Source organism: Terrapene carolina, unplaced genomic scaffold, assembly GCF_002925995.2.
Source record: "Terrapene carolina triunguis isolate 2854851 unplaced genomic scaffold, T_m_triunguis-2.0 Scaffold96, whole genome shotgun sequence".
Classification (NCBI taxonomy): Eukaryota; Metazoa; Chordata; order Testudines; family Emydidae; genus Terrapene; species Terrapene triunguis.
In genome coordinates, this window is record NW_020664447.1 from 2095500 (window position 1) to 2123199 (window position 27700).

The 27700-nt window shown below is 42.9% G+C and overlaps 1 protein-coding gene across 1 annotated transcript in view; it reads right to left on the reverse strand.

Annotated features, from left to right (window-relative positions):
• PDE3B (phosphodiesterase 3B) overlaps positions 1–27700 on the reverse strand; it is a 297944-nt gene that overhangs the window by 17777 nt on the left and 252467 nt on the right. The window contains exons 11-12 of the mRNA XM_024202160.2: positions 20734–20847; positions 5828–6027 (exon numbers count right to left, since the gene is read on the reverse strand). Of these exons, the coding sequence (XP_024057928.2) occupies positions 5828–6027; positions 20734–20847 (314 nt within the window). The remainder of the gene's footprint in view (positions 1–5827; positions 6028–20733; positions 20848–27700) is intronic.

A 27700-nucleotide genomic window follows, 5' to 3' on the forward strand; every position in this document is an offset into this window, starting at 1 on the left:
ATGAATGTATGAATTGAACCATAGGTGGTGCTCTACAAATTTCAGAGATTGGGACATTTCTGAAGGAAACTACAGATCCCTCTTGAGCTCTAGTGGAGTAACCTTTTATCTTACTGGGGGACCAATCTTCACTATTTGATAACACAGTCTGATGCATTCTGTAGGAAGAAACTGATTTCCCCTTTACTCTTTCAGCATAGGCTATAAATAACCTAGAAGAGACTAAATGATTCTATCTAAATAAAAAGAATGAAATTTTCTTTCGGAATCACTAGCATGAGGTTTGGGAAAGAAAATAGGTAAATGAATGTTCTGATTAATATGGAAGTCAGATGCAACTTTACGTAGGAATCTTGGATGTGGCCCAAGAGAGACCTTATCTCTATGAAAGATGGTGTATAGTAGACCTGCCATTAAAGCTTGAATTTCTTCCACCCGACAAGCAGAAATAATGGCCACCAAAAACTATGCTTTCATGGAAAGATGATGTAACAAGCATGGCTAATGATTAAAATGGGAGACCCCATCAGACCTGTTAATACCACATTAAGATGCCATTTGAGGGTGAGGGGGTTCTCTAACTGTAGGGAATACACGCAGCAAACCCCTTCAAAAGCCTAGACACCATAGGGTGTGAAAATACTATGCAATTTTGAATTTGAGGACGACGGAGAGGTATACCTGCTAGATGAACTTTCATAGAACCAATTAGAAAGTCCAGATGGTTTTAGTGAGAACAGCTAGTCCACAATGAACGGAATGTCCATTAGGAAGGCTGAGACATAACGTCGTTTGCCCAAATTGGGAATTGTTTCTATTTGGCACTGTAAGCCACAATGGAGTCCTTCATATTATATATCAAAATATTCTGGACATATCTGGAGCAAGGCATCTTAACATCAGTTAAGCAGTTAGCATCCAAGCTGCAAGGTGCAGAGATCGTGGGCCTGGATGAAAGGTCTTCCCATCGTCTTCAGAGATCAAATCTGAGACTAGTGGAAGCATTACTGAAGTCTGTATCAACAGCCTCACTAGCTCTGGGAACCAGAATTATCTGGGTCAATCTGGTGCTTTTAGTATCAACACTGCTGCATCCTGCTTGAGTTTTCTCGGAGTATATGGTATAAAAAAAAATTGGTGGGTAAGCATGCATCAGGCCCTGAGACCGTGGTATTAGGAAGGCACCTGATAGAGACCCTTGACTCTGACTCCCTCTTCATCAAAAAAATGTTGCTTTCTCCTTCCCTGCCCCCCATGGCCATTTCTTTGGTAAACAAGTCCATGACTGGGTGACCCTTCTTCTGGAAAATCTGTTGAATAATTGAGTTCTTAATAAACCATTTGTGGTTGGAAGAAAAATGTCTGCTGAGCTGATCTGCAAGGGTGTTCATTAGTCCTGGTAGATAAACAGCAGTGACAGATACTTGATGATGGATATTCCAATAGCTGGATCACTTTCTGACGTAGAGGAGATGATCTGGCTCCTCCTGTTTATACAGAACACTATAATGGTGTTGTCTACCATGACCTGTATAGACTTGCTCTGGATTAGAGATAAGAATGCAGCACATGCCGGATGAAACACACTGAGCTTCAATATATTTATGTGCAGACAGGATTCCTCCTTTGACAGGAACCTCTAGGATCAAAGTGCTTCAGTCAACCTCTTAGGAAGCTTCTGAAATGTTCTTTAGTCATCTGGAGGTGTTGATGAAGATGAAGCTACAGCCTGATCTGGTGAATACAATGATATTGCAGGAGGAGGCACATCAGTGCAATGAATCTATTCCTCCTCAGAACAGTGGAGCTGCTGGACAGGAGAAACAGGAGGCTGCTGATTTGTATGAGGTCTGATAGATTCTATTGATTCTATTGAAAAAAGCGACCTTGTTCTGGACTGTGTAGATGACACACATCTTCTTAGATTTTAAGGGCCCTATGGAGCCCAACATGGCCATTAGTGTGGATCACAGGCAAACTGCGTGGGAGTCCAGGGAGGGGTATACCAATGTGAGTATCTCCATATGGCTTCCCTATTCCTGCCTGAGCCCTAGAAACCCCACCAGGTGTGAAAAAGTACAAAGAAGAACTCTCTCTACGTTCACCTGAAGGTGATGAAGAAAAAGAATAATCCCCTCTTCATAGGAGGAGACATTTTAACAGAAGTCCCAGGGTGGTCTGTTCCTGAATCCTTCAACAATAGAGTAGAAGAAATGCCTTGTACCAACTTGTTAGTGGACCCAGTACTGACAGCAATATGATGACTGATTGTGCCAGTGTGGGACTCCGGGAAATCTGACACCATTAAATTCCCTGGTGCCATAAAGTTGGGTGCTGACATGGTCAGTACAAAAGACACCAATTCAGAGAGCTTTGGTGCTGAATGATATACCGAGACTAGTGGTACCAACAAAGTCAGTGTGCCAAGACCAACTACACTAAATATGATGCTGAGATGCTTGCGGGCAATACTGCAGACTCAGTATGGATAACATTACCAACGGGTGCTTTAGGTTGTCAGCTGAAGGACCTGTAAAGGACTGGGGCGTAGACAGTCTTGCTTAGGGGTCGCAGATGAGCTGAAGTCTGCCCATCAGGGATGGAAATCACCAGGCCAGAGTTAGAGGAATCGCAAGGCCAGATTCCGTAAACAAGAGTCAGGCTGGTGTCGGAGACCGGATATCAGAGGTAGTACCAGATTAGAATCGAGAGGCAGGAATCAGGGTCAAAGTCAGGCAGGAGTCAGAGACCAGAGATCAGGACATGAGGTAAAGTCCAGTTTAGTAACAGGCCAAGGTCTGCGTGGTTGCCCAGACACTTCCTGGGACAACTCCTGGGGTTAAGTAGGGGCACTTGGTCAATCAGAAGGCTGCAGGGTACTGTCATTCTGGGTATTATGGACGATACTTCCTATGGTGTCTATTCTCCACAGTGCTCCCTGACTGGGCTTCTGCAGGGTGTTCCGGTGGGAATACTGGCCATCGCAGTCTCTGCAGACCCAGGTTCTAGGTCCCAGATCCTTACAGGACTATATTTATGCCTTGAACTACCCTTAGCAGAGACCAGATAAGGAGATTTTTCTCTCCTTTTCTTCAAAGGGTTTGTGAGAAGAAGACCACTCCTTATGTTCCCTTAAGGAGTGATAGTGAATCCTACCCTTGCCTGATGACTATTTTAGAGAAGAGCCTTTGCTGAAAGAGTACAAGTGGTAGACACCTGAGGCATAGTAGCTGCTGGCCAATTTTGGAGGAGGAAGACTGTTCCTTTCTCACTTTTTGTGTTCATTTTGAAAATGAGCAACAAATAGAGGATTTGCTTGTAATATGCCCCATCCTACACAAAACAAACATTTTTAGTATGGCCATCATTTAGAGGAATGACAATGTCACATGAGGGACGGTATTCAAAATCTGGGGGTTTCTGATCAGTCACAAAGATTGAAGTTTGTATGCCAGGTAACCAAAAGCAATATAAAAAGTTACCCAACTGAAATGTAATCCAAATTCTAACCTAATATAAAATTTAACTATATACAAATTTACACTATGAAAAGCAGATAGAGTAGGGACGCTGCTAATTGTTCCATCTCTCAGCCTAGGGCAGTTAGAAGGAACTGAGAGGTGGCTTGCCCTGCTCCATCCTTTTATGCACTTGGGCAGAGGGCTGTGTGTGAGGGAAGCTATGGCAAAGACGTGGGCCAATGGGCACTGTTGGCCAAAATGGTCTGATCTCTGGTTCAGAGGGTGCCTGTGTAACACTGACAGACCCTGGTCACTGGCGGGTGGGACCTGGGACCTCTGGAGCTTAGTGCATGAGCCTCTACCGCATGAGCTAAAAGCCAACTGGCTATTAGCTAAGGCCGTAGAGCAGACTCATTTTATCTCTCTCTTTAAGTAGTCTCAGTGTCACTAGATTGGACAGAACACCACACCCAGAAAGTGTGTGGGTTACATCTGCACACCAAGAGTGGAATACATATAGACAATCACTCAAAGAAGAATTCAAAATTATAAACATCCTAAAATCCCTATCTGAAGTTTACAATATGATCTGTTCCAAGAATCTAGCTCCTGGATACAAACTGAGTCATACTATGTTCAGGCTGCAGGATGAAGACACAGAGGGGAGTGTCTGAAAAGTCTGAAGCTGGGGTAAATACACTCTTGAGATAACTTTCTGGAGCTTCTGGAGGAAGAGGGGCTACTTTGGCTTGCCAGGATCCCAAATTCCCGACTGCTACAGTGTACTTGGGAGACTCTCTTTTTGCTTAAACTGACTTGAAGGATGTCTACATTTTCTAAGATGGAAGATCCCACTGTAGAAATATCTATCAACATCCACAAGAAGTTGTCCCATTCCCTTTCCATGGGGGAATCAGCTATGCTGGACCTGACACAGGTGTGGCCTAGTATATATGCCATATATATACCTATATGCAATAAAGTATTAGGAGACTTGCATGTGAACTGTGGCTACCACTAAACGCTAATATGCTACTGATCCCAAAAGTGAGAGTATGAAATTTGATGTTCTTTCATTGTCTGTCCAATTAGATGGCAAATACTGTAATACTGTTTTCTTGATCCGTTCAAGCCTTAAACAACTGAGCCTGGGAGACATCAAGTTTCTTAATGTAAGAGGCAATGACATCAGCAAAAAGACACAGTGTATTGTCTCTATGTGCTGGCAAAGAAAAACTATGCCCTGGCATTTGGACTGACACAGATAACAGAAAACAGAATTTGTTACTTAATCAAAATTGGCATAGAGTACAATCACTTCATATATAAATCAAAATATAATGTATTGTTTATAGTTCAAAAGCAAACTAAGTAGTATAACATGTTTCTTTCATCTCCACGAAACACAGTTTAAAAATAAGGAGATATTTGATTGTTATTAAGGGAATAATTTTTTGGATGCATTCACCTGTCAAAAACCAAACGTTTAGAACAAAAACTACTTTCTAAAACAAAATGTTCTTCTTCAATTTCTTGTTGGACAAAGTAAGTACTCAAAATAACAATCTGATCCCACCTCCTTAACAGACCTATAGGACATTTGCCAGGGTAATAAAGTAAAATTTAGGAGGTACAAATAAATATAATTAACTAATTTAAAAGTTTCTTGCTTTTTCCTTTCTTCCATTTTTTCATCCCCTTTTTCTTCCACAATATTATTTTTTCCTTTTATTATTCCTGTCTCCTATTTGTTTTATTTCTCTCTCTCTCTCATCTCTTTCCTTTTATTGTGCATTTCAGTTTCTTTAAAAAGCAGCATCTCCTTTCCTTAGTTTCTCATATTCATCTCCATTCTCAGATGTCAAGGCATCTTTGTTCTCTCTCTTGTTATGTTCTCCTTTTAGCATCTCCCCAGTTTGCACTTCAAATTCATTGATCAGTTTACATTTAAAAGGCTATCTATGCAACACAAAAGAGCACCATTGTCATTAGAAAGTTTAAAAAAATTGGAATATCCATAATCATAGACTTGGCAAGTCCCAAAGGCCAACCCTATATGTAACAGGTTGTTTGCTTAGTTGCATTTATTTATTTTATTGTTTACAAAATTTGTTACTTGAAAATGATTTTATACACACCCACACACACCACTTTGGGATTTCTCAGATTAAAAGATGTTATAAAGGTAATCCCAAAGCAGTTTCCTTGCTCACCTATTAAGGGAAAATAATGGTCTTACAAAATGTGCCAACCAACGCCTACACAAAAAGTAGCAGATTTATAGAGTACAATCTATGTTCATTATTTTTCTTATGTATCAGAAAGCTGGAATTTTAATTTTAGCTTTCCAGTAAAATATTTCCTACCTGAGGTGCATTTGTAGCCACTAGAAAAGCATTTGTACGACCTGGATGATCATAATCATGCATGGCAGCTGCTACATACAGAGCCATCAACTCCAGGGCAGGAATGTTTGATGCCATGCATCCATAGTTGTCATCAACAATAGAGCAGCTCTTTGAAGAAATATAACTGACTTGACCAGGGGCAATATCACTCTCTGCATCTAGGAAAAACGAAAGCATCAAAATACAAAGTTATTCAGGAATAACTTTTTCATTAGTATTTTCAAAATTATATTAACGTTCATTATACAACACATTCTATGAATTATATTAAGATTCACAACCATCCTTGTGTTTTTTGGAGTAAATGTTTAAAAATATTTTATAGTTAAAATTAATTGCTTATTAATGTATAAATATTTGGATGCATTGCAGTCAATCAGTTATGTGTTTCTACATAAACAGGTAATTCAGAAGAGATTTTGATATTGCTAGTGTGTAGTAAAGTGATGTAATCATCATAATACAGCTTCTCAAGAAGGAAAGATTCAGCATTTCCAACTCTTGCAAGGATGCAAAAATTCTGGCTGTCACAAGATGTTGGCAGGGTGGGAGAGGGGAGAGACACCTCAACATAATGCTCTTTAGCTTATAAGCAGCTGCACTAAACTGGAAGCCTAGAATCCCCAACTCTTCTAGACTGCTACTAGTATTTCTGTGTTCTTCACTACCCTTATTATGAGCCAAGGTCTCATACTGCAATGGTGGGAAGTAACTATCATTCACCTATTTCACAAGTAAAGTAAATCAGAGCTTGCACAAGATCACTTCAGCCAGAGCTGGGAACAGAATCTAGCTCTCTAATATAAACAAACCATGGCTCTGTGCAGCAAGACTACTCAGAGACAGTAGTAAACCAACAAAACTGACACCAAGTGTGCAACTTCTGTCTCAAATACTTGTGAGACCCAATGGCAATGCGTTTGTTGCATCTCCCTGTATGAGCTGATCCACATAAAGGACAGTAGCATTCTTTGCCTCTCACCCGTTATACCACCTCTCCTACAGCTGAAGGTAGGATCTGTGCGGGGGATCTGAAACTTGTGGGTTTAAATCCTTCTAATGACCCAGGAGGAGGTGAAAAAATACATATGTGTGTAAAAGTTAGTGTAAAGGACACTGGAGTAATTATAGAGAATTACAATTGTTTTATTGTACAGTATAATTATATTGCAAAGGATATTTACAAGTGAATTTGGATGTTGCATTTTTAGTGTTTATATTTTGGTTAATGGGAGCCACCTCTTAAGTAAAGGGTGCAGCAGACAGTTTTTTTGAGACTGAGAGCAACATGTGGGAGATTTTGCCCATGTGCTGAGTGGAAGACTTTGCCTGTGTAAATTCAAACAAACAAACAAAACAATAAATATATCTTTCCAGAAAGCAAGCTTCATTCTCAAGTGGTGTAGTGTTAGTGATTATGAAGAATGGATGCCTTGGGGCACTGTAAATGAGGTACGGAGCTTTTCAACTGTAGATCACCAGTCTGAATATTGTTCAGCTCAGCAGGGATTAAAAGTTGTTCCCATCAAACAAATATTTGGGTCAGTCCCAGTTTCAGCTCCCACATCACTAATTTACCATCAGGCTTTACACTAGATTGTAAGATCTTGGGGGCAGGAATGTTCTCTTAACTTTGTGTTTGTTTAGTCCTACAGAGAAGACATACAACTATATTGTAGTTTTAAAAAACATTCTTTATAAATAGATTGAGTGAGATATATTGATATGAAAGAAAATAATGTTTTTTCTCATTATCACAGATTAGAAAAGCTCACAAAAATGGTAAGTAAGATGCAGAATCTAAGTATCAGATATGACTGCTACATACTTTAAAAGTATGGGAATCAGTATTCACTGTTAAAGGTGTAGAAAGAGCTAGAAGGGTGAACAGAAGCTAGAATTCACAGCTACTAAAAAAAGCCTATTAGATTTACACAATTTAGACTATATATTAGAAGTGATTGAAAATTTTCCAAACTATGTTTCATTAGAAAATACTGATTCATAGAACAAAATGATTTGCTAAATCTAGTACAGATTCAATGCAGTTTTTGTCAAACACCACTTTCTCACCTAGCTCCAGAGACAGAGAAGGGTATTCGGACTCCCTGCCTCTATAGCTCCAGGGAACATCACTTTTTCTCTGGCTCCCAGAGGTTGGGTGGCTGGTGGGAAGACAGAACAGCCAGGCTCTCTGCCTCTTTGGCAGTGGGGCTGGAAGGCTCTTCTCAGTGTCAGTGAAATCAATAAGAACATTCCCTTAGGGTGGCCAGGAAGCCAAAAAATTCCATTTAGGCTCCCCAAAATGGAATTTTTCTTTTAAAATCCATTTCTGCAAACATTTTCTCTGTTTTAACATTTTGCAAAACCTCAAAAATTTTCACAGGAAGGGCTCCCCCCCCTTTTTGATCAGCTCTACTATACCCCCCCCAGAACAGAGGTGGGCAAACTATGGCCCGCGGGCCACATCCGGCCCACGAGACTCTCCTGCCTGGCCCCTGAGCTCCTGGCCCGGGAGGCTGGCTCTCGCCCCCTCCCCCGCCGCCCCGCAGATGGGCGGCGGGGGAGGTCAGGGGACAGGGAGAAGGGGTGGTTGGATGGGGCAGAGGTCCCAGGGGGCAGTCAGGAATGACAGGAAGGGTTGGATTGGGCAACGGGGGGCGGTCAGGGGACAGGGAGGGTTGGATGGGGCAGGAGTCCCAGGGGGGCTGGGCCATGCCTAGCTGTTCGGGGAGGCACAGCCTCCCCTAACCGGCCCTCCATACAATTTCAGAAACCTAATGTGGCCCTCAGACCAAAAAGTTTGCCCGCCCCTGCCCTAGAAAGCTAAAATGGATAGTTCATTATCTATAATATTTTAAGAATGTATTAATATTATTAAGCTATTTTTTCAATAATCTAAATGAAACTCATGAAACCTTGAGAGAACAACTCTGCTTTTGAATTTACTATACATATTTAGCTGCATATCGATCACATATATATACATGGTATGTATGCATAGGGGTATATGAAAACAATTATTTTAATCAGAATGCAGTAGTCTCTATACAATACTTTCAGACATACAGATTGGTATTCTGTGCTTTTACAGACTTGCTAAAATGGCATTATTTTATTTTCCAACTAGCAACATTTAGCATACTGACATCAAATCACTGCTGCTGTTAATATTTTGATTACTGTATTATTCATTGTGCTGATATCAGCATGCACAAAGCACAATGCCATTGGTCAGATGGATTTGAAAATGTAAGTTCCAAATCTACTCTCCCAATGGCTGAAACTTCACAACACTGGAAAAGCCCCAGGACATAGTCAGGAGATGGGATAGCTAGCAGCAAGGAGAATAAGATCCAGCAGTTAAGAAAGGGAAAAAACCAGCAGTCAAGACACAATCCAGAAGACATAACAAATCCAACATTTATAACAGTTAGCAAAATAAGGACAGGAAAGCTGGTAGTGCCAGAAGACAATATAGTACTGTAAAAAAATACCACAGAGCAGGCAGTGCCATTATATCAGCTGACTAAGAGCGACTTTGTCTAGACAGAGTAATACCCTAAAGCAGGATGGACATCTAAATCACGTTGTGCTTAAATTCCCAGATCCATTCCATGCATTTGTAGTAACCTGTGATGCCTCAGAGATTGTTGTCAGATTTGCACTTTAACAAATTGATGAGCTTGGTAGGCACAGACCAGTGGCTTTTGGAGGTTGCAAATTAAACAAGAGGAAAACCTAGTATTCCACTATAGAACTGGAGTTTTTGGCTACTGTGTCAGAACTGGAGTCTCAAGGCCTATCATCCCTATTTATGAGGTATGCAATTCATGGTGTACACAGACCACAGTGCCCTATAGTGGCTCCTTACAAAGCACAACTCAATGTTTGTGGAGAAGGATTTACAAACTGTCAGAATACACATTCACAGTTCACCATAAACCTGGAAAGCAAAATGTGGTTATGTATGCTCTCAGCTGGGTGAGAACAGTGAAAATAGACTCAACCTGATCTTGTGAGGACATCTTGCAAGAACAGCCTAAGGACCCTGAGTTACGTTCAGTGCACCAATAAATCTATCAAAGTAGACACAGACTGGGGAAGCTCAACGCAGTTCAGGAGATTGATCTGGATACCAATATGCTGGTGTATGAAGATAATAGGATTGTTTTGTCAGCAAGTTTTCAGAGAACAGTACTGGAGTGCCTTCATGACAACAAAGCAATAGGCCACCTGGTGTATGAAAAGACATTGAGCTGGGTATCCAATAGATTTTTTTGGCTAGGCATGGCTGCAGATGTTAAGGATGGGGTACTTACCTGTCTTATTTGGAAAGGAAGGAAAGCATCAGAAAGGAGATGCACCCTTTTAGTAGAAATGTTCGAACCTAGTAAGCCCTGGGAGTTCATACAGATTGACTTGAAGGCCCACTATGAGAAACACCAGTTGAAAATCAGTATGTGCTGGTAGTGTATGACACCTTCGCAAAGTATGGAGTGGCACAGCCACTGAAGGATAAAAGGACTCAGACAGTTACAGCTGCCTTGATTAAACATGCAATGTTACAGTTTGGCCCAACCAAGCGGCATCAACAGGGATCAAAGTAAGTAATTTGAATCCTGGTTATTACACAAGGTTTGCAAACAACTCCAGATAACCAAGGTGAGGACCAGTATCACCCACCCTGCGAATAATGTGGGAGTGGAGAGAGTAAACTGCACCATTGGTTTCATGCTTAGCATCTTAGTCAGTGAAGACATACTTTTTGTCATTTTTGCATATACCACCAGCTGACATTAAACTGTCCGCTACTCTCCTTGTGAGATTATTTTTGGACTCTGCAAACCCATCCCTCCCTGTGACTTGAAGAACTAGCAAGGCTTCCTGCGCCTACACAGGGTGGAGTCTTGCATCAGTGATCTGAGGACAGCATTTCAGAAGGCAGAAGAATAGATGTCCCTGGCATGCTTGCTTTTGGCTCAAGATGCCAGAAAAAAGGAAAATTACATGCCCATCCAGGAAGAAGAGAAGGTATGGCTATCCAACTGAAAAAACATCCCAAACTCACCCCTTTTTGGAGGGAATTTTACATGGTAATTAAAAAACTAAACAACCTATCCTTGCTCATTTGTAGTGCATTGAGAACTGGTGCACAGATTCATTGAAAGAAAGTGGAGGGCAAACACAGTGTTCAACAACCATCCCAGAGGAAGATTTGGTGGTACCCCAGCACTTTCTTGTGGCTTGTAACGGGAGACATGTTATGGAGCAAGAATATCCAGAGTGTCCTCAGGCCCTCAACACACTGCAGTCTTCAACAGAAAATATGTCCACAATGGATAGGCCTAATTTAGTTGCATTCATTGATAATCAATATCCAACTACGAGTGGTGTCTCCGTGCCTGAATAAAAGACTTGAGCGGGCAGACCAACACAGAAACTGCAAAGATGGCAGACCACCTGGATTCCTTTGGTGTTACCATTTTAAATTCTTATTCAACTAGATGGGGAAAGTTGTAGTACAGGCAGATTAGTGCAGACAGCACCTCCACTAGTAGATGGTTCTCTATCTTTATCTTAGTGCTACAATGTCTTGTATGTCATTATATTGTTGTATTTGATATGGGGGGCGTGGGGGAGGGTTGAGCAGAAGTTCTGTCTTGCCTGTGTGTGCTGGAATCGGTACTTGCAGTGTTTCACTAAATGCCTGTGATCCTAAAAGCGAGTATTACAGCACTATTTCCACTGTACAGCCATTGACTGTAACATTAACAACCACTTATAAAGTTCAGTTCAGTCATTCTAGTTAGACTGAATTTATTGCACTTTTATTACATGTGGAATGCTATCTCTTGAAGTTGAAACTTGGAAGTGTGGCACTCAAACAGAGAGTGAGGCTTGTCAAACAAGGGTGGGAAAAGCATTTTACCAAGACAACCTTCTGTTGAAACATATGCTCTTCAGACCCACAGGATTATGCAAGACTTGGAGAACCACTGTTTCATGATCAGTTACACTGGTCTACAATTTTTGAGAAGTCCTCTGCTTCAGAGATAAAATGTGCTATTTATTATGTATTTTGATGTGAATTCAAATATGACAATTAAAACAACTGATTGGCTACTGTTTCTAAGATATTTAAGTTTTTACATTTTATGTCGATGTATATTGTGTAGATGGTAGAGTTTTAATCATAAATTGTAAACCTAGGTCTTTTCATGTGTTTATGGTTGCTTTACATGATAATATTTCACCTGTCCTGTTTATGTAACACTTTAAAAATCAGCAAAAGGGTTATATAAATAAAATTTATTATGAAACAAAAGGCAAAAAACTTATGTACATAGTTTAGTCCTATTCAGTGTCTACTCGGCGCTTCTTGGCTTGTCTCTTGTATTCATTAAATGGAGCATCTCTTGTCACTGTCCAGCAATAGTCTGCAAGCATTGATGGGCTCCCTTTGCCCTGATAGCGTTTCTCCATTGTTGCAATGTCCTGGTGAAATCACTTGCCATGCTCGTCGCTCACTGCTCCGCAGTTTGGTGGAAAAAAATCTAGATGAGAGTGCAAAAAATGTATCTTTAGTGACATGTTGCAACCAAGGCTTTTGTATGCCTTGAGGAGGTTTTCCACCAACAACCTGTAGTTGTCTGCCTTGTTGTTTCCGAGAAAATTTCTTGCCACTAACTGGAAGGCTTTCCATGCCGTCTTTTCCTTGCCACGCAGTGCATGGTCAAATGCATCATCTCAAAGAAGTTCACGAATCTGAGGACCAACAAAGACACCTTCCTTTATCTTAGCTTCACTTAACCTTGGAAATTTTCCACGGAGGTACTTGAAAGCTGCTTGTGTTTTGTCAATGGCCTTGACAAAGTTCTTCATCAGACCCAGCTTGATGTGTAAGGGTGGTAACAAAATCTTCCTTGATTCAACAAGTGGTGGATGCTGAACACTTTTCCTCCCAGGCTCCAATGACTGTCGGAGTGGCCAATCTTTCTTGATGTAGTGGGAATCTCTTGCACAACTATCCCATTCGCAGAGAAAACAGCAGTACTTTGTGTATCCAGTCTGCAGACCAAGCAAGAGAGCAACAAGCTTCAAATCACCACAAAGCTGCCACTGATGTTGGTCATAGTTTATGCACCTCAAAAGTTGTTTCATGTTGTCATAGGTTTCCTTCATATGGACTGCATGACCAACTGGAATTGATGGCAAAACATTGCCATTATGCAGTAAAACAGCTTTAAGACTCGTCTTCGATGAATCAATGAACAGTCTCCACTCATCTGGATCGTGAACCATGTTGAGGGCTGCCATCACACCATCGATGTTGTTGCAGGCTACAAGATCACCTTCCATGAAGAAGAATGGGACAAGATCCTTTTGACGGTCACTGAACATGGAAACCCTAACATCACATGCCAGGAGATTCCACTGCTGTAGTCTGGAGCCCAACAGCTCTGCCTTACTCTTGGGTAGTTCCAAATTCCTGACAAGGTCATTCAGTTCACCTTGTGTTATGAGGTGTGGTTCAGAGGAGGAGGATGGGAGAAAATGTGGATCCTGTGACATTGATGGTTCAGGACCAGAAATTTCATCCTCTTCCTCGTCTGACTCAAATGAGAATGATTCTGGTGCATCAGGAACCGGCAGTCCTTCTCCGTGGGGTACTGGGCGTATAGCTGATGGAATGTTTGGATAATGCACAGTTCACTTTTTCTTCTTTGACACACCTTTCCCAACTGGAGGCACCATGCAGAAGGAACAATTGCTGGTATGATCTGTTAGCTCTCTCCAAATCATTGGCACTGCAAAAGGCATAGATTTCCTTTTCCTGTTAACCACTCGTGAAGATTTGTTGCACAAGTGTTGCAGCATATGTGTGGGGCACACCTCTTGTCCTGATCTCCAATTTTGCAGCCAAAATAAAGGTGATAGGCTTTCTTAACCATAGTGGTTATACTGCGCTTTTGTGATGCAAAAGTCACTTCACCACAAACATAGCAGAAGTTATCTGCACTGTTCACACAAGTACGAGGCATCTCTGCTCACTTTGGCTAAACAGAAATGTGTCCCTTTGCAAAATCAAACACTGACAAATAAGAGAGCATGACACTGTATGATTTCAAGAGCTGATATAGGGCAATTTGTTCAGCAGAGTGATGTAAGCTTCGTTATGATTGCATCATCCATGACTTCTAGGAATAACATGATGCAATTCATATCATGTAGGACGCAATACCAGCTTCAGATTGCATCATTCATTGTTTTGCCTAAAAAGCAAATACTGTCCAAACCCAGTCATAGATTTATTCATAGATCCAGTCAAAGATGTATTTTAGTCATTTCTGGTTTAAATTGAGATCCCTTCCCTTTATAACTCACTTATCCTCCGCCATTCCCAAGTCAAGGGTCGTATATACTGACCCAATAGCATATCTTGAAAACTAGAGCCAAACAACAATTTTAAGCATCATTTTCATTCTCAGTGACCCAGAATTAGTAAAGTTTGACTACATTTATTTCAGAAGCATTTTGGCTGTAGAGCAGTGTTATCAGAAATGTTGCACCATCCAACTGCAACAACTCATTTGTCTGGGACCTCTGCTTTGGACAAAGAACTGTTTTTGGTCTGTTGCTCAAAGAAAGATCCCAGAAGATGCAGAATTTAATTGAGAACTTCTTGAGCACCCAAGTCTCGGCCCAATAGTGATTCAAATTAGTACACAATAAAAGCCACTTTCACACACAGAAAATGACAACATAAGCCAGGTGGCAAGGTGGCCATAGCATAAAGGCCTAAAATAATGAAGTAAGAGATTATGATCCGCTACTCCTGGAATGTCAGGATCTGTCAAGGTCACATGTATCCAAGGTAAAAACAACACTGAGGCTCACTTGGCTAAGCAGATGCAGGAGAACTAAAAATAAAAGGATTTTCATTGAGTTACCAAAGATGTGGTTACTAAAGCTGGGCTGGAAACTGTTTTCCTGTCTCTAGAATTTTTTGAGAGTTCAAAAACTTTCTGTGCCTAATTGGGACAAAGAGTCAAAATCTTGAACATTTTAAATTTTAAAAAGGGAAAAGCTTTTCAGTTTGGATCAATTGAAACGTTTTGATAATTTTCAAATGTTTTGTTTTCTTGGTAGCTTAACTTTCTATATGAAAAGTCATTTCAAACTTGAAAACCAGAATTTTTTGTTTTGACATTTTGACAATTATGAACAAAAAATTCAAGTTGGGAGATTTGTCGAAGCTGACACTGATTCACGAACAGTTTTCAGTTTACATGAATTAGATTTTTCAATGAAAAATGATTCAAAAATTCCTGACCAGCTCTAGTGGTTACTCCCTTCCGTGAACATCTTCATTAACTGATTCAAGAAAAAAGTTATCAAAGTTCTGCTCCTGGCACTAGCACACCAATGCTTGGAGAGCAGATACACTGATAGTCCTCTGACTGATCTTCTGGCTTATGCCTTTCCTCTTTAAATCTGATTGCCACGGTAGCCATGAAGATAAGAGAGCAAGCAACAGTAATATTGTTCAACTTATATTGACCTACAGGTTCCTATGGTTCCACAGACTTCTTCAGATGTCCATTTGCCAGACTTCTGGGATGTTATTTACCAGGGCACCCTCAATCATCCAGAATTCAATGATGGTAGTACCAGCCCAGCATAGACCCTATGTATGTATTCTGCTTACTAGCCCACGCTGAAGCCCATGCTGTGCTGTGTTCTTCAATGCTTTGTTACCTGTACCAGCTAGATTCAAGATGGCTCTGGTAGGCTAGCCCATGTACAGCTTTTTCTATGTAGGCATACCCACTAACTTACCACCTCAAAACTTGTTTCATTGTGAGGGGGAGTTTGCCAGCATGGTGAACAGGTGCAGGTCTGGACCAAACGCCACAGATCCTGAAGATCCACAAGGAGGCTATTTCCCCCACTGGCACTGAGTCACTCAGCATGTGTCCCCCGCATCCCTCTTTCCCCACCCCCCACCCTACTCCCTTGCTGCCATCGGCAGTCCTGGGACTTTTCTCCCTCTTAAAACAGGAATCACCACAGTAGGGGTGGGTATTACTTTTCCTCCCTAAACTCAACAAGCCCAAAAGGAGAACAATATGCGACTCCTACATTCTCCCCTCCCCCAGCCTGTCCACTCTTCCCTGGCCTCCCCAAACGCATGGAGAAGCCTCTGTGGGAAGTGTGAGATACTGCAGAGGAGGATTCCTCCCCCCATTCAGACAGAAGAGGGAAATCTGTATGATATGGAACTCTCCACACAATTTTTTCCTGTCTTAAGTTGCTATCTTTTCACATAAGATGCTATAATGTGTGTCTTTTCAACACCTCATAATAAAAGGTGGATAGGACAGTTACCTGTTCCGTAACTGGCATTCTTTGAGATGTGTTGCTCAGGTGTATTCCACTAGAGGTGTGCGTGCTCGCCACATGCACTGGTGCTGGCAGTTTTTCCCTTAGCAGTATCCGTAGTGGGGGAGCACCGCTGCGACCCCTGGAGTGGCGCCGACATATCGCGCCATAAAGGGGGCTGCGTGCTCCCCCCACCCTCAGTTCCTTCTTGTCAGACAACTCTGACAGAGGGGAAGGAGGGCGGGATGTGGAATACACCTGAGCAACACATCTCGAAGAACGCCAGTTACGGAACAGGTAACTGTCCTTTCTTCTTCGAGTAATTGCTCATGTGTATTCCACTATAGGTGACTCCACGCTATACCTGATGGAGGCGGGTAGGAGTTTAAGTGTAAAGTTTTAAGGGTTACCCGGGCGGAGCACCACCCTACCAAACCCGGCGTCACCCCTTGTTTGGAAGACAATCGCACAGTGCGACGAGAAGGTGTGGACAGAGGACCACGTAGCAGCCCTGCAGATGTCCTGAATAGGGACATGAGCCACATAGGCCGCTGACGAGGCCTGGGCTCTCGTCGAATGAGCCTTTACTATAGGAGGCGGGGGAACCCCTGCCAGGTCATAACAGGTGCGAATGCATGAGGTAATCCAGCGGGAAATCCGCTGGGTGGAAACCGGTCGTCCCCTCATGCGCTCGGCTGATGCGATAAAAAGCTAGGGGGACTTCCTAAATGGCCTGGTTCTGTCCAGGTAAAAAGCCAGCGCTCTGTGCACATCCAACATGTGCAGGCGGCGTTCCTCATTGGAGAAATGGGGCTTAGGACAGAGGACCGGGAGGAAAATATCCTGATCCATGTGGAAAGCCAAGACTACCTTTGGCAAAAAGGCAGGGTGAGGGCGGAGCTGAACCTTGTCCTTGTGGAAGACTGTATACGGTGGTTCAGAGGTCAGGGCCCTGAGCTCGGAGACCCCGCGGGCTGAGGTGCTAGCCACTAAGAAAGCCACCTTCCACGACAAGTGGGACCACGAACACGTGGCCAAGGGTTCAAAGGGAGGCCCTGTGAGGCGGGAGAGGACTAGGTCTAGGTCCCAGAGCGGGACAGGGGGTCTGGCGTAAGGGAATGCCCGATCTAACCCTTTTAGAAACTGGGACGTCATGTGATGTGAAAACACCAACAGGCCCTGCACCGGGGGGTGGAAAGCCAAAATGGCCGCCAGGTGCACCCTGATAGAGGAGGGCGCCAGCCCTTGGGTCCTACGGGACAGGAGGTAATCGAAGACAAGCTGGATAGATGCGGAAGAGGGAGAGGAACCTCTATCCCTTGCCCACCTAGAGAACCGATACCACTTGGCCAGGTAGGTTCTACGCGTGGAGGGTTTCCTACTTTCCAGCAGAACCCGTCTCACATCCTCAGAACACCTCCCTTCCTCCTCATTCAACCATGGAGCAGCCACGCTGTCGGGTGGAGCGGGGCTAGGTTGGGATGGAGGAGACGACCTTCCTCTTGAGAGAGGAGGTCCGGGCGGAGCGGTAACCTGCGAGGGGGGGCCGCTAAGAGATGCAGTAGGGTCCCGTACCAATGTTGACGGGCCCAATCCGGGGCTTTGAGGATAACCCGAGCCCCGTCTGACTTCACCTTCTGTAGGACCCTGCCTATCAGGGGGAAGGGCGGGAAGGCGTAAAACAGGGCCCCCGACCATGGGAGCAGGAACGCATCGGATATCGCTCTGTCGCCCCTTCCCGCTCTGGAGCGGAATTGGGGACACTGGCGATTCTGGGCGGTGGCGAACAAGTCTACCTGGGGAGTACCCCACTGTAGAAAGATCCAGCTGGCCACCTCCCTGTACAGGGACCACTCGTGCTGTTGGGAGAAAACCCTGCTCAGGCAGTCCGCGAGCATGTTGCTCTTGCCAGGCAGTAAAACAATAATTTTATCCTTTTTACTTTGGGGGAGGGAAGATATTTTTGCCCTTTTCTATCTTTCTCCAGAAAGTCCTGGCTACAATCCCATGAAACAGGAGCCAGATGTTTGCCAAGAAGTGGGGGTTGGCTGTTCCAAAGGGAGTTAGATTAGATCATCACAAGGTCCCTTTTGGCCTTCATGTTTCTAGATGAAATTCTGGTCCTGTTGAAGTCAATGGCAAAACACCTACTGACTTCAAACAGGCCAGGATACTACTCTGTACATCTAGGTGTGATTAATCTGTGAACAAAAGTATTGCCAAGCTTAAAATGAACAAAGGTATTGTCAATATTAGGCCTCAAACTTCCGCTTTTCAAAGGTAAAAAGGGCACGCTTTGCAGAGGTAAAAAGGGCAAACTTTGCAGAAGTAAGCTAAGAATTGTAGTCAAAACGCGCTGCAACCAGATAACACAGTATGCTGACTCCTATAAAGCGAGATAAGTTGTGCCCCCAGGCACAGCTTGTCTAACCCACATTTAAAACAATTGGCTACAAGGAAATAAGTAAGCATAAATTATACGTCAAAGCGACAACGCTAACCACATTAAAGATTTGGCTGACCCTATTGGTTGGTCTGTTTTAAGACACGGCCGACAGATCAGATAAAAAGTATGAAGGCACGGGACTGTGTGTGTGTTTCGGTCATAAAGGAAACTTGACCCACATCCCATGAGCCGAAGGGGCGTGCATTTCTCGACCGTCTGTACCTGGCCAGTGCGGAAAACGGCTGACTGAAGGGTAACGTATTTTCAGACGAATGCAGGGTAAGTTTATGGAGTAAAGAAGTCTGGTTGCTCGAGCTGAATTGATCTCAAGTCTGTATCGATACTATAGTGTTAAGAATAGTAGTAAGTAGCTGATGAATAATAACTTTACATGTACTTGTGCTTGTCTTCAGTATAACTTGCCATTTATATTAATCCTTATTCAGTGTTGGTCTTTATTCTTGCTTTTCTTATTTTGTCTGTGTTGCCTTTATAGTCAAAAGTCATTAAAAACCTTTTTTTGAGGAATAATCAGTAGTTTTAATTTTTCTTATACGGGCACTACTCAACCTCATTACATCTGTGTTGGGTGGTGGGAAGTAGCGATCACCCAGGGTGACGCGTGCCTCCTTCTTCCTTTATCTCCGCACTAGGTATGAGTGCAACTATAAAAATCTGTGGGCAATATCCTTTTCTCAAGTTTCACAAAAGCAACTTTATATTTCAGCAGTTTGTAAAACACACATATTTGGCACCTTACCAAACGTATTCTATGGATTTAGATACTTAGAAGCAAAGTTGCACTATATTTAAATATTAGATATCTCTATATGTTTATTCCATTCAATACACATTACATACAAAAAAAAAATCACCAGTTTCCCATTCTATAGACATTTACACTGGTTGGCTTATGCAGACAGTATTGCAATGGCACATTCAAGAAGTTTTTCAAAGATCTGCTGGATCTGATAAATATTCAGTGTTTGAATGTGATCACACAATCCTAAGAGAATATAATAGTACTTTTATTAATCTGACTTTTTCACACACTTGTTTATAACTTGGATACTATAAACCTATGATTACAGATGCATTTTACTCCACTGTACTTGCAGGATGGATGGTCCAAAGGTTAGGGCCCTTGCTTAGGAAATGAGAAACCTAGGTTCAATTCTCTGTTCTGCCTATGTGATTCTAGGAAAGTTGCTTAGCATCTCTAATGGGAATAACAGTGCTTCTCTACCTTACAGAGATGTTGTAAGGGAAAAATACATTAAAAGATTGTAAAGACCTTTGAGATCTATTATGAAGAACCAGCCATTATTATTTTCGTTATTATGATGTAGGACTTCTCCAGGAATGTTGCCACTGAGGTTTTTTTCTTTAAACAAGTACAATAAAAAATTGGCTTCAAAAACACAGAGTACAAAGGATTATTTGGACTTGCCAAACGTATTTAGAAAAACAAAGGTACTTCAAATTCTGGATTTACCATCCCTGATTCTTCCTGGCCTTCACTGAAAAGATAAATAGCTGTATATACTAAGTAAAATAAGACCCTCGGTTGTTCAGGACAATTTTATTTTTACATTGGAACCATTAAGCAGAGCTACATTTATGTTAAATAGTTTAATCTTAGGTATTTTTAGTTTGAGATGTTTAATTTACTAATTAAATAAAGAAATATTAGCCTAATGTATTTCAATTACTAGAAACATGCTGACTGCAGCAGAAGATATAGGTCTCATTCAGAAAAAGAAACTTATCTCAGTGAAACAGTATTCTTAGCTCAAGAGCCAAGCATATCAGCAACTATTCAATCAATTAATTATCCTAAAATCAGGTACATACTGCTTGCAAATGGCATATATTGCTACTGTCTTATCTTTCAACTTTAAAATATTTAAGAACTATGCATTTTTTTTTCAGATTACTGTTCAATTTATCCATGGTAATTATTCTAGTTTGATTAAAATATTCTGAAAAATTTACTGAAGATAGAAACATAAAAATTAATATTGATACATACCCAGGTCACTTTCCATTATATGATCACTGTGAATTTGCTGAAACCCAGGAATGGGCCGTGTTGTGAGATACCATACTGCATGAAGAACATCTGTGGCATGTACACGATTGTGATCTAAAAATGAACAAAGTATTCAGGAACTACAAGTTCTTTCTACTGTTTTTTCTAAGTATTATGGGAGGAGCTCCCATATTTAGGTTGCTTAATAGTTTGCATTATAAAAGATTCTTGTGACTTTTTTTTGGGGGGGGGGGGAGAGAAACTAACATCTCCATTGTTTGTAGTAGGCCTTTGAAATTTGGTAAGGACAAAGCTCTACAGAAATTCCTTTTGCTTCTTCCATTAACTTCCATTCAGATCTGGCTGAGTTATAAACTGTCGAATTGTCATTTCCCTTCTCTTGCTTGCATTCCTGAGGACAATTTTGGCAGCATGTCAAAATAATAATTGAACATTAATATTTTAAGGATCCAGGCCTACATAAAGGAAAATAAGAGGCCATGCTTCACATTTACAATTTTTATATTTTTTAAAACTACCATTTGAATTTAAAAATACATTAATCCATGAACATCACAATATTAAATAAAATTCATCAGAACAATGATCTATATTTAAACAACTTTAACGCTATGGAGAAATATTACCAAAAGCAGGAAATATAAAAAGGATGAAAAATAGAAACAATGGAATTGTCATACCAACACTAGACTAATGGTCCACTTAGCCAAGTATTCTGTCTGATACACACAAATGCAAGAAACCCAAAATGGGAAATTATTAAATGGCTAACTCACAGGGAAAGTTTCTTTCTAATCTTCTTAGATAGAGTTGGTTTATGCCCTGAAGCTTGAGTGTTTATATCTCTTCCAAACTTTTTTCTAAGTCTATCAAATATAATAGTTAATGTTCTCACAATCCCTATCTCCTTGATTTGCATCCTTCTAAGTTCTTGGTCTAAATGTTGTTATTATTGTTTTTACTATTATTATTATTACTACTATAGCACTTAAGAGACCTAGTCATGGACCAAGACTCCATTGTGTAATCTTGTGGCAATGAGTTCCACAGACTAATTGTGCTTATTATAAACTTTTACTCATTTCAAACTTGTTGCCTTTGTCCTTATTTTGTTTAGCACTTACCTAACTGCTTTTGTTTTGTATTTTATTTTCTGTAAAGGATCAAAGATGTTATAGAACATGTAATAAACTATTTTGAAACCAGTAAGAATTCCAGCGACTGATTTATTTTGACACTGTCAAAATAAAAATCTAGTCAGTTGTAAAAACAAACAAAAAAACAGAACAAAAACCAACCCTCTCCCCAAACCGGTTACCTACTTTCCTTAACTGTTCTTTGAGATGTATCACACATGTCCATTCCACTGTAGATGTGCGTACCTCGTGTACAATTGTTGGAGATTTTTCCCTCAGCAGTACCCACCACTCAGCATGATTGCCCTCTGATGTCTCATGCCACTGCACACAGGTACAAAGGGCCACGTTGGCCTCAACCCTCTTTAATTCCTTCCTACCAGAAAGACTCCAATAGAGAGGGGAAAAAAGGCGGGTCATGGAATGGACATGTGCAGCACATCTTGAAGAACAACAGTTATGGAAAGGTAGGTAACTGTTTTTTCTTCAAGTGATTGCTCATGTCCATTCCATTGTAGGAGACTCACAGGCAGTTCAAGATGGAGGTGGGTTTAGACTCTACTTGAATAGGGATTGTAGGACTACCTATCAAAATCAGGCATCATCTCTAGACAGATGAGCAATGGCATAGCAGGAGGTAAATGTGTGGATTGAAAACCAGGTTGCCACCTTACAAATGTCCAGGATGGACACACAAGCTAGAGAGGCCACAGAAACTGCATGTGATCTAATTGAGGGAGACACCACTTTAGTTGGAGGTTCCAAATCAGCCAAACAGTAGCATAAATGAATATAGCCGGAAATCCAGGAGGATATTCTCTGAGTGGCCCTTTACTCTGTCTGAAATCATGACAAATAGCAGTGAGGATGACCTGAAAGGCCTAGTCCAATCCAGATAAAAAACCCCAAAGATCTTCTAACATCTAGAGAATGGAGTCTCTCTTCCCACTTACTTGAATGAGGCTTTGTAAAGAAGGTTGGTAAGTAAATGTTTTGATTAATGTGAAAATCGGAAACTACCTTAGTCAGGAACTTTGGATGAGGTTGAAGGAAAACCTTGTCCTTGAAGAATGCTGTATAAGGAGGATCCAACACTAAGGCTCGCAATTTTCTTACTCTCCTGGCTGAGGTAATAGTGACCAAGAATACCATTTTCATAGATAGGTGTAATAGGGAACAAGTTGCTAGTGGCTCAAAGGCAGGGGAACCATCAACTCCGTTCGAACTAAATTCAAGTTCCATTGTGGAATCAGGCTGTTGATCTGTGGGTATGACCTGTCCAAACGCTTTAGAAATCTGATGGACTTAGGGGTTTGATCAGTTATAACACTGCATAGTGGAAAGCTAAGATAGCTGCCAGGTGGACTCTGATGGAACTACAGGCTAGTCCTTGTTTCAGGAACAGGAGATAGTCCACGATATGGGGAATTGAAACTTGGGCTGTGTGGACACTTATTTGATAGACCAAATGGAGAATCTCTTCCATTTAGCAAGTTAAGTAGACCAAGTTGAAGGCTTCCTACTGTTTAGAAGAATTTCCTGTACTCCTTTAGTGCAATCTCATTCTGAGGATGTCAACCATGAAGCATTCACTCTGTCAGGTGGAGGGCCAGTAAGTTGGGATGGAGGAGGCGGCCCTTGTTCTGGGAGATCATGTCCGCATCTCTCAGAAGCGACAGAGAAGAGCTGACCAATAGAGCTGAAAACCAATTTGGATGAGGCGACGCTGGAGCTATTAGTATAATGTGAGCACAGTCTTGCTTGAGTTTGGACAAGACCTTGGCAAGAGCAGACCTGGAGGAAAGGCATACAGCATGCCTTTTTTAAACAGGTCAAAAGGAAAGCATCTGTCAGAGACCACAGGCCATGACCCACCTGGGAACAAAAAAGATTATTTTTTTCTCTTTTGTTACAATCAGGTCCACTTGGAGAGTTCCCTGCCACTGGAAAATGGCCTTAGACACATCTGGACAAAGGGTCCACTTGTGGTGACCTGCAAACGATGTGGTCAGGTGGTCTGCCAGAGTGTTCTGGACCTCTGGAAGGTAAGCCACTTTCAGGTTGATGGATACAAACTGGCCAGCAACAAGTTTAGGCTTGAAATTAGACAAAAGTTTCTAATCATTAGAGGAGTGAAGTTCTCGAACAGCCTTCCAAGGAGAGCAATGGGGGCAAAAAAACCTAACTGGCTTTAAGACTGACCTTGATAAGTTTATGGAGCAGAAGGTACGAGGAGACTGTCTACAATGGCATGTAGCCAATCTGCGACTGATAGCAGCGAATATCTGGTGATAGGATAGCAGCAAATGGCTGGGGATGGGACACCAGATGGAGAGGGCTCAGAGATACTACAGAGAATTCTTTCCCAGGTGTCTGGCTGGTAGGTCTTGCCCACATGCTCTGAGTCTAACTGACTGCCATATTTGGGGTTGGGAAGGAATTTTCCGCCAGGTCAAATTGGCAGAGATCCTGGGGGGTTTTCACCTTCCTCTGCAGCATGGGGCATGGTTCATTTGCAGGTTTAAACGAGTGTAAATGGTGGATTATCTTTACTCCTGAGGGAATTATGCACCAAAAAATTTAAAAATTCTGCACACATTTTAAAATTCTGCAAAATTCTGCAAATTTTATTTGTCAATATATAAATGGGGAGGCTCCAGCGTGGCAGTGGAGAGCAGAGGCCACTGTCTGCATCGAGGTGGGAGATCACCGTCCAGCCCACCCCCTCCCCCTGGGACACAGAATTGGCTGTGAGGCTGCATCCAATCCTGACAGTGCAAGGACCGAGCCTGCCTCAGAAACACCCCTGGGCCCTACCCCTCTGCACCAGGCTCACTAGGCGTGGGCAGGCAGGCTCAGCCCAACAGGTTCCAAGTGTGGAGGGACTTAGTGTGGGGGGATCCAGGTGTGGTGTGAGAGGGTTCTGTGTGGGACAATCTGGGTGTGGGTGGCTCAGTGGGGGGTGCGGGGAGGATCTGGAAGCACAGGGGCTCGTTGGGTGGTTCCAAGTGCAGGACAACGGGATTCTAAAGTGGGGTGAAGGTTGCTGCAGCTCAGCAGAGAGGATCTGGATGTGGGGGGATGGGTGTGAGGGACTCAGCTAGGGGAATAGACTTGGTGGGGTGGGAGTCTGGATGGAGCCGGCCCGGGAGTCAATAGGGTGGGGATCTGGATGTGAGAAGCTCACTGGGGTGGTCCAGGTGCAGGGGAGTGGGGCTCATCAGGGTGGAGTTTGAGTGTGGGGTGGCGATCCAGGTGCAGTGGTGGAGGTCCAGGTGCAGGGTGGGGTGGGGCTTGGCGAGGGGGTCTAGTGAAGAGGGGCTCCACATGCAGAGGGTGGGACTCAGCGGCAGGCTCCCAGGTGCAGGAGATGGGGGTTTGGATGCAGGGAGGGTGAGGTTCAGTGGGGAGGTCTGGGTATGGGGGTGTCGACATGTACGGGGATTGGATGAGCAGGGGAGCAGCAGCTCCCAGTATAGTGACCCCTTCCCCCACAGCTGAGTGATAGGAAGAAGGGGTGGAGCTTCCTGCAGCCGGGGGAGTTTTCTGGGAGTGGCTCCGGCTGTTCCTTGCAGGGAAAAAGGGAGTCCTGTGCTCCCCTGACCATAGCCCAGTCGGGACTAGCAGCTGAACCCGGTGCAGGGTAGGAGCCAACGGCCAGGGTGTCCCCAGCCCTGCCCCCCGCCCTCATCCCCCAGAAGTGATTTACCTCTCCATCAGATGCTCTAGGCACTTGAAACAATGCACCCATGCTGCTGGGGAGGGGCACATGACCCATCAGAAAGTCATTTTTCTGCAGGGAAGCAAAGAAATCTGCAGGGGACATGAATTCTATGCACACGCAGTGGCACACAATTCCCCCAGGAGTATTTTCATGATTTGAAGACTTCAGTAACTCAGCTAGAGGTTATTACAGGAGTGGGTGGCTGAGGTTCTGTGGCCTGCAATGACCTTTCTGACCTTAAAGTCTATGAGTCTATGACCTGGCTATGCAGAAGTTCCAAAGCAAGATTGCCTCTAGGCATAACTTTGTCAACTGGGCTCCCCACTGTTTGTTTACATAAAACATGGCTGCTGCGTTATCTGCAAGCACTAACAAATTCCACCCTGTGATATGCGGGAGGAATGGCATGCAAGCCAAACAGGTGGCCTACAGCTTCCTGATATTTATATGGAGATCTAGATCTTGTGAAGACCAAAGCCCCTGAGTCTGAAGGGGGCCTAAGTGAGCTCCCAGATCCAATGCATTTGTGACTAAGGTGAATGTCTGTTAAGGAGGAGCAAATGGGCCTCCTCCACAAACATTTGATAGGTCTATCCACTGGTCTGGGGAGGACAAGACTCGACAAGGCACCTGAACCATGCTGTCCATACGATGGTGTGGTGGAGAATACAATGAGGTGAGCAAACTCTGTAGCTCTCTGAAGTGCATTCAGGGATGTTGGACCATGTAAGTGCACACCACCATGTGCCCTAGATTTCTGAGGCAATACTGAATTGTAGTCAAAGGATGTGTCTTTAGATCTAGTGCATTACTAGAGCTGCATTACTTGCAACCTCTGCAATGGCAGGAATGCCATGGCCTGTACAGAGTAGAGTCCAGGACTGCTGCAATGAATTCTATTTTTTGAACTGGAGTCAGGATAGATTTCTCTGTATTGATTAAAGCCCTTGCATTTGGAAAATTGACTGGATAGCAGCTATTCTAGAGAGTACTTGATATCTGGATAGGCCTCTCACTAGCCAGTCATCTAGGTGAGGGAACACATGCATTACCGACCTTCCCAGGAACGCTGCTACTATTGATATGCATTTTGTGAACATGCGAGGCGCTGCTGACAGGCCAAAAGGCATAACTCTGAGGAACTTTCTGTGTCTTTGATGAATTGACATATGAAAATAAACGTCCCTTAAATTGAGAGCACCGTACCAGTCCCTGATCTCTGAGGAGGGAATAACAGAAGCCAGAGTAGCCATCCGGAATTTTGTTTTCTTCAGAAACTTATTCAATTGCCTTAGAGCTAAACTAGGCCTGAGCCCCTCCCCCCTTTGCCTCTGGGATTAGAAAGTATTGGGAATAGAATCCCATTCCTTGGGAAGATATGAGAACATTCTCTATGGCTCCCATGAGGAGTACAGACTGGACCTCCCGTAGCAGCAGGTTCTCATGAAAGTGGTCCCTGAAGAGGGACTGGGAATGGGGATAGAAATAAATTGAAGGGTGTATATCAGTTCCACCATGCTTAGGACCCACTGATTCATGGTAATACAGGACCAAGCACTTAAGAAGTGGGATAGGCAGTTGGCAAAAAAGATGGTACTCTGGAAAGTGGTAGGCTGCTCTCGACTAACAGGTCAAAATGTTTGCTTTGAAGATATGATTTGCCTAGAACTAGCAGCTGTAGAGGAGGAGGGACGTGGAGGACGTCTCTTATAACTTCTACCCGTCTTTCTTGACAGGTCCTGTCTCTGAGCTATGAGAGGGTGGAAGCACTGGGACTGCTGCGGATAGAATGGTTTTCTCTTCATCGCTGGTGTATAAATTCCCAGTGACTTAAGGGTCACCCTTGAATACTTAAGGCTATGAAGTCTCTCGTCCATCTTTTCAAAGAAGAACAAGGGACCTTAGAATGGGAGGTCTTGTATAGTTTGCTTCACCTCTGGCGCCAAGACCTGGTGACTGCAGCCAAGATGAACGCCACAGAAGCCATAGCTCAAACCACAGAGTCTGCCACATCTGGGCTCACTTGTAAAGCTGACCTGACAACTAATTTTCCCTCATCTACCAGAGCAGTGAACTCCTGCTTAGC